The sequence below is a fragment of the Penicillium paradoxum genome (genome assembly GCF_028828445.1).
Source record: "Penicillium paradoxum strain IBT 22861 chromosome Unknown utg000007l_segment0_segment0, whole genome shotgun sequence".
Classification (NCBI taxonomy): Eukaryota; Fungi; Ascomycota; class Eurotiomycetes; order Eurotiales; family Aspergillaceae; genus Penicillium; species Penicillium paradoxum.
The window spans coordinates 1,290,411-1,304,280 of record NW_026643185.1 but is presented as its reverse complement, the minus strand read 5'-3'; the positions used below and the strand labels follow the sequence as shown (position 1 = coordinate 1,304,280).

The 13,870-nt window shown below is 51.2% G+C and overlaps 8 protein-coding genes across 8 annotated transcripts; 4 read left to right on the top strand and 4 right to left on the bottom strand.

The window, feature by feature from the left end:
• Positions 1-373: 373 nt before the first annotated feature.
• N7457_008073 (GMPP-alpha family protein) lies at positions 374-1,647 on the top strand (the record flags this gene model as incomplete). Its single annotated transcript, XM_057179116.1, has 4 exons — positions 374-406; positions 437-553; positions 607-684; positions 730-1,647. The coding sequence occupies 4 exons, from the start codon at positions 374-376 to the stop codon at positions 1,645-1,647; spliced, it is 1,146 nt and encodes a 381-aa protein (XP_057027502.1).
• Positions 1,648-1,697: 50 nt separating this feature from the next.
• On the top strand, positions 1,698-1,981 carry N7457_008072 (uncharacterized protein; the record flags this gene model as incomplete). Its single annotated transcript, XM_057179115.1, has 2 exons — positions 1,698-1,904; positions 1,955-1,981. 2 exons carry the CDS (start codon positions 1,698-1,700, stop codon positions 1,979-1,981), a joined length of 234 nt encoding a protein of 77 aa, XP_057027501.1.
• A 418-nt stretch (positions 1,982-2,399) lies between these two features.
• On the bottom strand, positions 2,400-3,271 carry N7457_008071 (uncharacterized protein; the record flags this gene model as incomplete). The annotated part of the gene is made up of 2 exons (XM_057179114.1): positions 2,400-3,041; positions 3,110-3,271. The coding sequence occupies 2 exons, from the start codon at positions 3,269-3,271 to the stop codon at positions 2,400-2,402; spliced, it is 804 nt and encodes a 267-aa protein (XP_057027500.1).
• Positions 3,272-3,463: 192 nt separating this feature from the next.
• N7457_008070 (Riboflavin synthase-like beta-barrel) lies at positions 3,464-3,988 on the bottom strand (the record flags this gene model as incomplete). Its single annotated transcript, XM_057179113.1, has 1 exon — positions 3,464-3,988. The coding sequence occupies one exon, from the start codon at positions 3,986-3,988 to the stop codon at positions 3,464-3,466; it is 525 nt and encodes a 174-aa protein (XP_057027499.1).
• Positions 3,989-4,894: 906 nt separating this feature from the next.
• Positions 4,895-5,960, bottom strand: N7457_008069 (uncharacterized protein; the record flags this gene model as incomplete). The annotated part of the gene is made up of 2 exons (XM_057179112.1): positions 4,895-4,900; positions 4,959-5,960. 2 exons carry the CDS (start codon positions 5,958-5,960, stop codon positions 4,895-4,897), a joined length of 1,008 nt encoding a protein of 335 aa, XP_057027498.1.
• A 659-nt stretch (positions 5,961-6,619) lies between these two features.
• N7457_008068 (uncharacterized protein) lies at positions 6,620-7,428 on the top strand (the record flags this gene model as incomplete). The annotated part of the gene is made up of 3 exons (XM_057179111.1): positions 6,620-6,635; positions 6,702-7,052; positions 7,151-7,428. 3 exons carry the CDS (start codon positions 6,620-6,622, stop codon positions 7,426-7,428), a joined length of 645 nt encoding a protein of 214 aa, XP_057027497.1.
• Positions 7,429-8,142: 714 nt separating this feature from the next.
• Positions 8,143-8,403, top strand: N7457_008067 (uncharacterized protein; the record flags this gene model as incomplete). Its single annotated transcript, XM_057179110.1, has 1 exon — positions 8,143-8,403. The coding sequence occupies one exon, from the start codon at positions 8,143-8,145 to the stop codon at positions 8,401-8,403; it is 261 nt and encodes an 86-aa protein (XP_057027496.1).
• Positions 8,404-9,151: 748 nt separating this feature from the next.
• On the bottom strand, positions 9,152-13,760 carry N7457_008066 (uncharacterized protein; the record flags this gene model as incomplete). The annotated part of the gene is made up of 7 exons (XM_057179109.1): positions 9,152-9,615; positions 9,683-11,841; positions 11,905-12,096; positions 12,270-12,294; positions 12,435-13,413; positions 13,467-13,620; positions 13,672-13,760. The coding sequence occupies 7 exons, from the start codon at positions 13,758-13,760 to the stop codon at positions 9,152-9,154; spliced, it is 4,062 nt and encodes a 1,353-aa protein (XP_057027495.1).
• Between the last annotated feature and the right edge of the window lie 110 nt (positions 13,761-13,870).

The following is a 13,870-nucleotide window of genomic DNA, read 5'->3' as shown; positions in this document are numbered from 1 at the left end:
ACAATGTGTACTAGGTACCTACACCGGGCAACGGTGTTTCTTGATGGTTGCATTCTAAGTGAGCGTATGAAAGGGAAAGCTGAACAGCTGAACAAAATACCAAAAAAAAAGCGCACAGATTAGAATCCATTCATGACGAGAACTGACCATGTATGAGACTTCAAAATACCAGAATGTGTTTGGTTTGCCAGGCTTCTATACCTATTCTTGGAGCGACTTGAGGTGTCTTTGAACATTAAAAAAAAAAGACCATTCCACGTATTATATGGCTCTTGTGAGCGTGGAACATGTAGAATCTAGATTGAGATTAAACAACAGAAAGAAAGAGGCCTCCAACCCTCGAAGCATCGAGAGCTGAGCCGAAAAGAGTAAAATGTTGTCAGGTGAGGCTCCCCCCACCGAAAGGGTCGGCTTGGCGCTTTTTTGAGAGCTCCAGAGTCCCTTTGTCTTTGTTCCTAAGGATTTCAAGTTTCGCATCTCCTTGCATATTAATCATCATGCTTCACGTACCAATGCGGGAAACCCCCAGGCTTCCACCAAGGCTGTGATCTTGGTGAGTGAGGGGAGTCATTGTGGTAACCCCAATTACTGACACCTTGTCCACAGGTCGGTGGCCCCTCAAGAGGCACTCGGTTCCGCCCATTGTCGCTCGATGTGCCTAAGGTAATGCACGCTCTCTTGATCGTAAGGATCTACACTGGAGCAAAATTGACGCAATTCCTCCGATAGCCCCTATTCGAAGTCGCCGGCCACCCCATCATCCACCACTGTCTAAAGGCGGTGGCAAAGGTCCCCGATGTTCGCGAAGTGATTTTGGTCGGATACTACGACGAGACTGTGTTCCGGGACTTCATCAAGGATGCCTCGAAGGAATACCCCCAGCTCCGCATCATCTACTTGCGAGAGTACACAGCGTTGGGCACTGCAGGTGGGCTGTACCACTTCCGTGATGCGATCCTCAAGGGCAAGCCCGAGCGCTTGCTCGTGCTGAATGCCGATGTCTGCTGTTCATTCCCGCTTGGCGAGATGGAGCGCCTGTTCGATGAGAAGGACGCCGAGGCTGTGATCTTGGGTACACGAGTGTCGAATGAGACCGCAACGAATTTCGGATGCATCGTGTCCGACTCGCACACCAAGCGTGTGCTGCACTACGTCGAGAAGCCCGAATCGCACATCTCCAACCTGATCAACTGCGGTGTCTACCTCTTCGCCACCGAGTGCATCTTCCCCGCCATCCGCAGCGCCATCAAGCGCCGCACCACCCGTCCCCGCCTCCTCTCCTATCCCTCCTCCGACAACTTGGAGGCCTCCTTCATCGCTGCCGGAGACGACGAGGACGCCGAGAAGACCTCGGTCCTCCGTCTGGAGCAAGATATCCTTTCTGACTTGGCCGACAGCAACCGCTTCTTTGTCCACGAGACCAAGGACTTCTGGCGCCAGATCAAGACCGCTGGTTCTGCTGTGCCCGCCAACGCTCTCTACCTCCAGAAGGCATTCCAGGCCGAGTCGCCTGAACTCACTCCCCCTCTGCCACCATCGTGCCTCCGGTCTACATCCACCCCACTGCCTCCGTCGACCCCACCGCCAAGCTTGGCCCGAACGTCTCGATCGGCCCACGTGTTGTGGTCGGTGCTGGCGCCCGTGTGAAGGACTCCATCGTCCTCGAGGACGCCGAGATCCGCCACGACGCCTGCGTCATGCACTCGATCATCGGCTGGAGCAGTCGTGTCGGTGCCTGGGCTCGCGTGGAAGGCACTCCTATCCCCGTAGGCAGCCACTCCACCAGCATTGTCAAGCAGGGTGTCAAGGTGCAGAGCATCACCATTCTTGGCAAGGAGTGTGGTGTCGGTGACGAGGTCCGCGTGCAGAACTGCGTGTGTCTTCCTTACAAGGAACTCAAGCGGGTATGTTATCTTTTTCTCTCTGTGTGGCCATTGACTAACTTATTCTATAGGATGTTTCTAACGAGGTCATCATGTAAACTGCTGTCGTTCTTTGATCTTTTTAAAATACCTCCTGAATCTTCGCCTCGCTGCGGCTTCATTGTCGGTGTTGTCTCATCTCATCTTATCTTACGATTTGGATGGTTATTTGCTTCGTGAGCGCAGCCGATCTAAGGATCTTTTTTTTGTTTTTAATCTATATGAAACGAACCCTAAATGAAACAGAGTCGTTGGATTTCTCGCACAATCTGCGATCCCCGTACTTTTTGTTTCTCTAAATACCACATATCCCAGTAATTGATCCCCGAGAACGCCATGCAGATTCCGCGTCATCATCCCAAAACGCCCTATCAAATCATGAGATGCGCCCAGATAAATGTCATGAAATCCTCGCCTGCTGTCATCGAAGTAAAAAGACAAAGAGAGTAACCGAAACAAAAACCCCTCATTCAATCGTTAACGATACATCGCAGGATCATACCCCGTATTCCCCTGCCTCTGCTGCCCATCCTGCTCCAACGCACTAAACCGCACTCTCGGCGCACCACGGTGGCTCATCCCAGGCGCCGAATCATAATAATCCTGCGCATCGCCCGCATGCGCATACTCCAAATTGTGCCCGTAATCCGGCCGACCGTCCGCATGGGCGCCCGTCGGGGGCACATTCTCGTAATCATGCATAGCGGGCATCGACTCGCTATGCCGCTCATCCATCTTGACATCGAACGCGCCCGAGTCGTCCAGCCCCGGCTGCGAATCCATGGCGTTGTAGACCCCGAGACGGGTCTGGCGACGGTGGACGATGACGTCCAGCCAGATGGCGGCGAAGTAGCTGAAGAGGCCGAGCACGTTGAATGTGAAGAGGGCTTTGTAGGAGCGGCAGACGGTGATTCCCGTTGAGGGACCCCAGTATTTGGCGGTGCAGGAGGTTGTGATGGTGTGGGCGAGGCTCCAGCTCATGAGGCCGAGGGAGAGGGCCCAGAGGATTGTGAGGAGGATGTTGAGGGCGAGAGAGACTTTTGTGGAGAGGCCGCGGCTGCAGTGGATTATGGAGGTTAGGAGGATGTTGAAGATTGAGAGGCCGGCTGAGACGAAGAGCTGGATTGAATATCTCTTTAGTTTTTTGTTCTTTGAGGCTGGATTGGGGTTTGTGAACTTAGACTCACCACTAGGAATGAATAGGGTAGTTTGTAGCCATCGGCGTGGAGGTGGTAGGTAAATACGGCTAGGATCGCGCCTACAACCACGGAGGAGAGGAAGATCAGGAAGCGAATGATGTGGAATGGCAGCGGCGGGTATGCCGAGGGCTTGACGGAAGTTGATCGCATGGTTTTCGATGCGAAGAGGTTGTAGATGCAAGAATGCAATCCTGCGAAAGGCCCCGACAAAAGGTACACATCTGATCGGCGCTCCACTCGGCACGTTGGAGTGCGTCATGGCTATTTATATCTGCGGCAGTGCAGTTTCAATCTACATATTCTGGCTTTTGTCTCTGATAGGTTTCAAGCTGTTCTCGGGCTTCAATAGTTAAAATCCTCATAGATCACTGTCTTTCCCCCTAGCCAATTCAGAATCATCCGCTTCAGAGCCACGCCGGCACAGAGATACCACACATCTGCTAGCGCGAGGTCTAAGTCCTCGGCCTGCATCCGTCGTCGTATCAGTTGCACCCCAGACGATTGAAGGGCGTCCCACATCTGCCGATCGGCTCCATCGAGCTCCACATCGCGCGTGATAAACAAAGTCGTTGACAGGGGCAACTGAGGCCATCCTTGAAAAGTATCATGTACCAGTCCCAAATCATCGATTGAAATCGACCAAAATAGTCGCAGCTTGGAGATCTCCAGGTCTGGAAGTTGTGCGAGGAGGGGCGTAATCCCAATACCACCCGCCACGTAGGGGGCGATGGACTCGGTGGACACATGGAAGCTTCCACCGAATCCTTTGAGTGAGACTTCCACACCGGCCCGCTCGTTAACTTGAGAGAGATATTTAGTTACGGGTCCGTGTCGTCGGACCATAATCTCGAATTGATCATCGGGCATATCGCGACCGGGGTACGAAGATACAGTAAAGGTCCGAACGTAGTCATCGTTAGACCTCCGCAATGGGCCTGGTTGGGCCCTACCTTCGAAGCCCAACCAAGCCCATGGCCCATTATGGGGGCCCATGAGGCCCCCATTAAAGCCCATTTGTATGCATAAATACAGTCTTGGCACTCATAAACCTGCTGATTAATGTCTGTTCTTTACACATGTTTGAGTCTGTATACTTACCGCGGAAGATCTCGGCGCCGGCCCTGATCTAGCCTAATACGGGGGTTCAACAGGTGACAGAGAATTAATGTGCAAATATATATATTTCACATGGAGAGAAGTTAGTGCATCTTTCTATTAATTTACGTTTTTCTCAAATTTCATAAATCTCAAATTTATTAATTCAGTCAATTCAGTCAATTCAGTCAATTCAGTCAATTCAGTCAATTCAGTCATTTCAGTTATTTCAGTCATTTCAGGCACCTATAGGTAGTCAATTTAGGGGGTAATCTAAATACCTAGAAATACTAGAAAAATCTGCATTACTTATGTATCTGCCAAGCATTAGCATGTTTGTATTGTTTGAAGCCCATTGGGCCCCCATAAAAGCCCAGTGGGCTTCTACCCTAGGCCCATAGCCACCGATGGGCCCAGGGACCGGGCCCAAAGCCCAGCCCATTTGCGGGTTGGGGCGGGTTGGGCTTTGGGCTTTGCGGGCTGGTGCGGAGGTCTAGTCATCGTTCAAACTGGTCGGATCATTCTCTCGCATATGGCTATAGCCCATGTCAAGCTGGTCTTCGAAAGACAGTGTGGCATACTGTCCCGCTCTCCATGCGATTGATTTGCGGCTGGAGGTGCGGAATCGATATCGTTGGATGGATGGTGTGATGGTTTCCTTTTTGATTAGCGTTGCGGTTATGTCTGAATTTGCATCTTCCCGAGTTCCTGGTATTTGTTTCTCAGCGGCGAGATATCGTACACTGGGGTTGTATGGAGAAAGCTCCCCGGCCTCGCCGCGAAAGCTCAATCCATTCTCAACAAAGACTGCAGCAGCAATGGTAACTCGCACGGCGAGATTTGACCTAGGCAAGATGGCAGCTGCGTCTTTCCCAACCAGTGTCTCTGTAGAGCCAGTGAAATAAAGAACATTGCCTGTGTCGAAATCCGGAACCACAAAACCGGCCAGAGGGGTGGTTGCTAGATTCCCTAGCGTTTGATAGAGTCTGTTTCCCGAGTACTCGGGATAAACAATCACAGCACCGCTAGCATTATTGGATTCAACACGCATGAATCCCGCCGGACCTCCACGAGTATTCGTATCCATGGTCATTGCTTCATAGGACGAAGATACAAACATAGTATCCGCACGAGAGAGCAGCTCACTTGCAGCAAGACTCAATTGAGGCGAGTCCGATCTCAGCTTTGGATCAGGCAGTGCAGGCACAATATGCTTCTTGTTCATGTATTTGGGGCAATTCCCAAGGCTTTCTTCAATATGGACAATCAATTTTGCCTGCCCTGCGTCTGTATCCGATAGCGAGCCCGCCACCATCCGGCCATACAACTTCACTCGACGGCGGTGCTCCAGGTCAATTGCTAGACCCGAAACCATCTTTCCTGGATATTGATCAGTACGGTTGGCCAAAAGTGCCCGGACAACGGGGTCGTATTTGCTGTCTACTTGTGTCCGGAGCCCGATTAGCGATGATTCGGTCGCTGGCTCTGCAAAGCCCGCTGTACCGCCCCATATCGTTGACCATGGCCGGCCCTGTGAGTCTAATGTACCTAGCGCAAGCAGCGGGGCTTCTTGCACCAGGAATGCTGCTCGTTGGCTCAGGTACGGCGTAGTTGGGTTCTCCCCATGAGGGGCTCGGAGCAGGTGGTGTAGTTGCTCCTCGCCCTTGTGCCAGGGTACAGTATTCGTCAAAATCGAAGCCATCGAGGACATGAAAGGAGTGAACTGAGAAGATATGAGATCCATTTTGAGGAAAGAAAATGAGAGGGTTGGTAAGCATATTCGTCGCGTCATCCACTAATGATCCCTACCTCGTATACTTCCACGTACGTAAGTCCCTGGATCAATGGAGCTTTGGTGGACGTGTATTGTTGCGATGAGAAGAAGTGACTAGATAATAACAACCTAGATTGTTTCAAATAATAGAAATCCCAGTCAAATGCTAGGTTTGTATTCTATATATTTCTTAGCTTGAGCCCTTCAGCTATCAGGTATGGCCCTTGCTTATATATTTCCTTACACGCCCAACGTGTAGGTACATTGACATAGCACTTCTAGAAATACATTGCAACACGAATGAATGATTTAATTTGAAATTGCAGATGTCCAGTATCCAGGTTTTAGAAACTCGCCCTCTCAATTCTGACCAATTTCCTCGTTGAGCTCCAGGGCCTGTATAGTGACGCACCAATCAACCGCCCCGCCGCGTTATCGAGCTGGTGCCTTCGCGAAACTTGGAAAACATCCATTACAGTCAATTCCCCAGCATTGCGCTTTTGCAGAATTCGCCCAGGTGCTACAAAGCAAACAATCGAAGGTGTCACGGAACAGCACCGGGGCTCTCCCCGCCCAGATCCTCTTTTAAAACAGCTACAGCTTGACCCCGAATCTCCCCATCCACAACCATGTCGACCTACGAAAGTATGAGTTCTTCGATAATCCACAGTTGTAGTCCAAGAAGATCCAAAGCTAACATCATTCCTCTAGTCGAACATAACACTACCGACCCCTCAACGGCTCAAACCCCGCGCCGCCGTCGCCCCGATCTCTCCACCTTCTTCTCTACTCTGTCCGAGATCACTCCAGCTCCCGACCACAGACCCCATGCAGTCCCTGTCCCAGGAGATGTGAGCGCCGCATTCTACTCTCTCGCCGAGGCGCTGGAGATGATGCGCCGCGACACCGACTCAGCGCCCGGCGCAGATGCGCAGGAGGGAGCCGATAACGCCAGCTCAGATACCGGCCGCGATCTTTTGACCACAATGATCCAGTCCCTGCTCTCGCAAGCAGATACACCGCCTCGGGAGGTGGAGGGTGTGGACGAGGAATTCTGCGATAGTAAGAAGAACCCCCCTCGCTAACTTGCTGCATCCAGTGTTTTACCCCGCAGGGGTCCTCAAATTGTATATTCCTTGACTGACCACACCCAACTTTAGTGCTCGAGCGCGTTCCCAAAGCATCCCTCAAACCCTCTGACATCTGCCCTATCTGCAACAATCCCTTCGTGGAAGACCCGTACCCGCTCGTCGTCCAGCTGCCTTGCCACCCGACACACCGCTTCGATATGGAGTGCGTGCGGCCCTGGTTGCGGTTGCGCGGAACGTGCCCGCTTGACCGGGTGGACTTTGCGAAGCAGCTGAGAGAGAAGGCGGAGGCGAAGAAGAAGCTTGTTGAGGAAGATGAAGAGGAGGAGTGGGATGGCATGTATGGCTGAAGAGATCGGCGAAGGGATTATGCATTTACACGGACTTGGAAAACGTCTTTTATGATGATCACATAGCAGTATTGCCTTTCTGAGCATGAGTGAATGACTATTGCATCCATTGTGTATATTCGAGTTAGGATTGATATAGAACTCAAGCTGGGCAGTCCACGTATCCATGGATATCCAAGTATGTATTCTGTATTCTGTATTCTGCCTCCTATCGATCCTCGTATGATTTACTTGCGGATGATGTGAATATCGAGTGTATACTACACTATAAACTGTGGACAAAGTAGTCTTCGACATTCGAGATATGTTCGCCTTCGAATCATCCGACTCAAATTGCCTCAAAGACCTTTGTTCCTCTCTTTGTTCTCATAGTTCTTTGATGTCTTTGTTCCTTTGTGAGAACTCACATACAATCTCATTGTCAAGCCACCGTCCTCGGCCTCGGAATATCCCGAGCTTCGAGTATATATACCTCCTCCTCCGGACAGAGAGCATCTCCCATCTCGCAACACATCCTCACAGCACAGGATCCGAAACCCCATCCTCAACTACACTGGATACCAAGCCACAGACCAGTTTTCCGTGGTTTCAACAAATCCTCTTGGTATCTATCTCTCCATTTCATCACGCCCCCCTCACCCTACCTCTTCCATCCACCACTAACCATTCTAACAGACCAGATACCTAGGTACTTCCCATATCCAACCCCCCACAATGCCCCCCTCCCTAGAAACCTTCGCCCTCGTTCTCCTTTTCCTAATACTAGGACTGACCATCATGGTAATCATGATTCTTGTCAAGGAGTGGACAGAGTACAACGCCATACAGCTCTGGCCGAAGCTGCGTAGCACTCGCACTCTCGATCTCGAGTCGGGCATTTACCTCCTAAAGGACGTAAAAGAACTGACATGGCGCGTTGAGCAATTGGAGGATCATTTATCCACCCACCTGCAACTTCCGGGCTTCATAGACTGAAAGTATAACAGGCCATACACTCAACCCTCCCCTTGTCTCCTGACAACAGACGCAAGTCACGAAGCCGGATAGCTGGATGCCTCCTATGCGTAGGGATAGCGCATGAGATTATTCGGGCTGAGTGGGTCGTTCTGCGTCCCTGCCCTATACTCCTGTGTCGTTTGAGGTGGGCTCACCTTGATCGGCTGTGGGTAGGGAGTTGGATTTCTTGAACTTGGTTGGGCGGTTCGCAGGGCCAGAATTCTTTTGGTGATGCTACGACGTGCCTGAATGTGCCTATGATGGATATCTTACGTCGAGTGATATCTGCTATAGGTGCGGTTATTTTTTTGCCTGCTTTATTAGGTGCGTCTATTAGGATAGCTGGGTGTTATGGCGGAGAGAAGGACTCTAGGCGCTGCGCGCAGTAACCGACTCACCATCTGTAGTCCTGGTAAAAGGCCTGATAGACACACCTGCCAGCCTATTAGACCTAGATTAAACCTAATCATTACTTTGCTGGCCATAGGAACGCATAATCCAACTAAACCTGAAACATATCTAGCTATACTCTACTAGGAATGCTCACAGTAACAATGTAGATACTGACGGCTCCTATACATAGGTTCTGTTCATGAGTCGAGGACATAACCACACATTCTACAGATGTATAGAAACAAATCATTGTAATCATTCTCAAGTATCATTCAGAACTTCCTCCGTCTACTATATGTACAGTATTCGGTACGGTATTCATCACACGTAAGTTTCATAAGATTTCCTCAGCCCGAGCCTTGGACCGAATGGCCAACTTGCCGGCCTGGTTGATCATCGCTTCATAGCCACTCCTCTCCAGCACACCGCCGTCATTACTGACGACCTCGCGAGCTTCGAGTTCCTCAACAAGACGCTGGTTTTCGCGGTTACCCTCTAGCAGGAACTTAAGACACATCACGGCATGTTCCTTGATGTATGGATTGTGCGCGTCGAAAGCAGTGCAGCAGAGAATCGCCTCGACACCGCCATAGCGACGGATCTGCTCTTGTACATCGGGGCATTTCCAGACGAGCGAGGATAGGACGAGTACAACCAGTTTCTTGAGATTGCGCCATTCGAATTCCGAGGGATCCTCGGTGATAGGTGGGGATTCGGGACGGGAGTCGACGCTGCCGGCACCGGTGTCGATGGGGTCGGCGTCGGTGGGGTCGTAGGGACGCTCGACAGCAACGGGGGCTGGGGGAGCAGTGCTGGATGTGTCGTTTGCGTCGTTTCGGGGAGGAGGGGGGTGGGGGCACGGAACCGAAGGATAATTGGCTCAGTTGGCCCTTGGGGATGCTTGCTTCCAGCTCCTTGATCAATGTCACGAGGTCGTAGACAATCTCCCATTTGACTAGTAGGTTCTTCCAGTCATTGTTCTCGGTCAACACGGCGAAGAACTCCAAGAACTGGTAAACACCCTCGTACACCCGTTCCATGTCCCACAGATTTAGGGGGAAGTCCTCCGAGAGAGCCCGCTCGGCCCGAATTTGGCCTTGGAGGTAGATCAGAGCACAAGTCTCGGGGATGATGTTGCCGCGGAAGATGGTGAAGATGTATCGGACGGTGAGGATATCGACTCGGTTGAGTGAGCTTGGGCTACGGGGAATGTTGGGTTGGGCGGAGCCCGTCACTGAAGCAGGGGAGTACTTGGCGCGGAAGATGTGGGTAAGAATCTTGATCACCACAGCCTGTGCTGGAGAAATGATGTCCTTAGGCTGTCCAAAGTCCGAGTAGGCATGAGACATAAGGCCGTTCTTGAGGACGGCCTCCATAATCTGAACCATCATCTTGAAGTAGAGCTCATCGTCGGGAAGATCCCACGCCGCAATGAATATCAATAGTTCACGAAGCAAATTGCGTCCTGTCTCCTGCGTGAGCAGAATGTGGCAACGAAGAGCTTGCATGTTCCTAGATCCGTTCCGCTCGCCACCTTTGAGACCAAAGCTGTCGACAATACCGGCTTGAACAATCATTGGCAGTGCTTCGATTTCGGCGGGTCCGAGGACCAGAGGAATGTCTGTTAGAAGGCCCCGCTGCTGATCACCAGGACGGCCACGATATTCATCATCCTCTTCTTCATCGTCATCGGCGTCCCCGTCAACTCCATCATCATCCACATCATCCTCCCCATCTCCATCAACACTTCCGTCGGCCATGGCCTCTAGGCTGCGTGAGTCATCGTCGCCGACTGTGTGTGCGTCTCCGTGATCATAATCGTGATCTTCGTCGCCATCAATGTGCGATGGCTCTTGAAGTCGAGCCATAAGTTCGTCCTTGGCCTCCTGGAGAGTTTCGGCGGCCGACTGAGCCGAGCGGGGCATGCTTGTATCTTCGTCCGTAACAGGGCCATCCACAGCACCGAAGTCATTAATTTCGGGCAAATCAGCCCAGCAAAGGCGAGGGAAGCCAGCCGTGAGACTGCGGTCGATAGTCAAAATGGTCTTCTTCTTGGCCACCTCGTGTTCTTCTTCCTCTTCCTGTTCGTGCTCATCGTGGCTGACATGCGCTTCGTCCTGTTGATCTTCGTGCTCCTCATGCTGTTCTTCCGGAAGCACAGCTGGGACCTCACGAGCCCGGCCCTGAAGATCAGACCAACCATCAACCTTGGCTCCAAGGATCTTGGTCAAAGCAGTACGGATTTCCTGGACCTGTTCTGGGTCTCTACCCATCTCCTGAATCTCACTGAGATCTCGCCCAAGGATCTTCTCCATGTGATCCTTGATGTTAGCCAGAAGCAGCATAGCAGCCTCTTCCTTGATAGTTGCCGGCTCCCGCGGGAATTTGGCAATTGTTTCGAGAAGTAGATCTTCCGCAGTTTGGTCGTAGAGCGCGCGGATCGGGGGGTTGATGACACGCTCTCCGACTTGCACGATAGGCGCCACTCCTTCTCGTGAGCTGGCATCGTCCAAGGGCTCCTTCGGCTTGATGATGTTCGTATCAGCAGTCGAATGGTAACCAAACAGATCCAACCAAAGCACCATCTTGCGATGTTCGTTGTGCATGATGAAGTTGTGGAGGTACTGCAGGCACGTAATCAACAGGCGCTTGTAGAGGTTGACAACCTTCTGCCATCGCTCCTCGTTTCGCGCATTTTGCTCGCCATCAAATCCCCGAGCTGTGACCCGAACGCAAGTGTCGATAAGTGCTAGAATTCTTTGATCGAAACCTGTTTCCGCCGCAAGGTTTTGCGCCTTCTTGGTTGTAGCCAGAAGATTGCGGGCAATCGTACACAAGTCATTGAGGCGCTCGATATCCTTGACCAATGAGAAATAATTGTATGCGATCAAATTGGCGGAGGAGTGTTCATAGGATGCTGCGGGGCTTTTCCAGGCGAAGGATTGGGACTCGAGGACTGGGATCGCTTTTGTGAGGACGTTGGTGAGACCTTGCCAGATATCCGACGACATGCCGAGATTATGACTAGCAACGCGTGATATGTTAGCATGCAAAGTACAAGAGTATATCATGGCACCAATGTCTTACCGAACATCGCTCTCCTGGTGTGTCTTGTACAGGATCTGCTTTCCAGCGGCAAGCATGTGCTCCAGGCGTTTGTCATCGATCATGCCCCGAACTTCGTAATGGCTCAAGGTACCTGCAAGGATCACCTTGAGCATAAGCTCGGCTGGTGTGCATAATGGCTTTGGTTCTGCCATGGTGCAAAGAGAAACCAAGCTGCAACGCGTATCAAGTAAACAGCGCGGGGGAGATCAAAGTGGGATGTGAGAATCAAAGATTCGGAGGTGTGGAGAGACAAATTTTCCTCCGGCAGTAAGCTCGCCGCTCATTTGTCCATCCGATTTGTGGTTCGTTCAATTCACCGTCCTTTCCACCGCCTTGTTGTATACCCCAAATCAACATCCTCGCGTTTCTCTACAGGAAGTTAGCTTACGGTACATCGGGATAATATCATGTCTTGCAGAGTTCCAATAATAGGTGTGGATCTAGTGCTAATTAGTTATCATACCATAGCCAGTTTCAACACAAACCCCTCGTTTAGCAAGCCTAGATACTGGATATGTCCTTCGATCGACGGACAGATAGTCCTATCACGTCCCGAAGATTATACCATAAGCCTAGGTCGTAGATGTTGTCGATATCCCTCATGCTGTGCAGCCGCTTCCACCGAGGGTCAGGTGGCAGGTCGCTTCCAGGGCGACGAGCGATGCAATTGGAATTGGATGACAACAGACATCCCTCAGTCGGAGGATTCTCATCAGTGACAAGAATTTGATCAGTACGTACAGGCCACAGTTGATCATAGGGATCAATAGGAATTGGGCCGTCAAATATGAGACTCTGTCTAGTCTTGAAGACAAAGCCATCTTCCACATCCTCCTTCCAATCAGACCATTTGGCGGTCTCGTTCGTCGTCATTCCAGCCCAGATAAGGTAAGCATGGTACACCATGAAAGAAATTGCCAGCGGCGCAGTCATAAGCATCAGCAAGAAGACTGTCCCTATTCTAGGATGAGCAGCGATCACAGCGCTCCATGTGTTGATCCAAGCTGTCCAGCCCTGCATGGACTCCTGTATCTCCAACGGGACCCGTTGCTTCAGGAGGTCATAAAGTAGGGAATGCCCTAGATAGTTGCCGTAAACCAACATACCAGAGAGCGAGATCAAAAGCGAGATGAAGTACACGCAGTTGTTGGCCCCAACGCAATTCATCAACCACACACAGTGATGATCATGCCGAGAGACACACGCCTGGCAGAAGCTGCAATGCTTGCTGCGTGCTGGCTTGAGGAAATCACACGTGCTACAACGGTGACCTGGGTGAAAAAGAACTCGGTCGTAGGGGTATCGTCTCATCTCTTCCCCGTGATTCTCCGGTGTGATAAATGACTTCGTCATCACACACTTAAAGAGTAGGAAATATGGCAGTATAATAGCCACTAGTACCCAGAATTGATGCAAGCTTGATAGTCGAGGCCATGCGGCCGGGACAAATACAGCTTCTCCAATGGCCAGCAAGGAGACAAAGAAGATCTAGTATGTATAGTCAGTATATGCAAAAACTTAAACTATACTGTTGGACTCACGAGCACGAACGGATGATTTTCCTTCAAAATATAACTGCCAGATCGATTCCAGCATCGTACTACTCTCCCGCCGAACAAGTGATTGTCGACAACAGCAATCCCATTAGGAAAGTACACCCACAGTACCCGATGAAAGAATGCAACGGGAGTTTTCCTAGAGCTGTCAGTAGAGGCCTTTCAGTTTAGACAACCAGGCTTTTCTTACCGGAAAGCCGGCAGCCTGCCAAATAACGCAACAAACGTGAATACCGAGATCGCCAGGATCACCAAACCGACGGTTCTGAGAGCCCCCATTCTGAATCTCAAGTTCTATCGGCAATATCAAAGGACAGGGTATTCACTCTGCATCCTCCCAGAGATGCCTTGGTGATATTTAGCTTCCTTGACTGGTGCTCGGTCAGCGC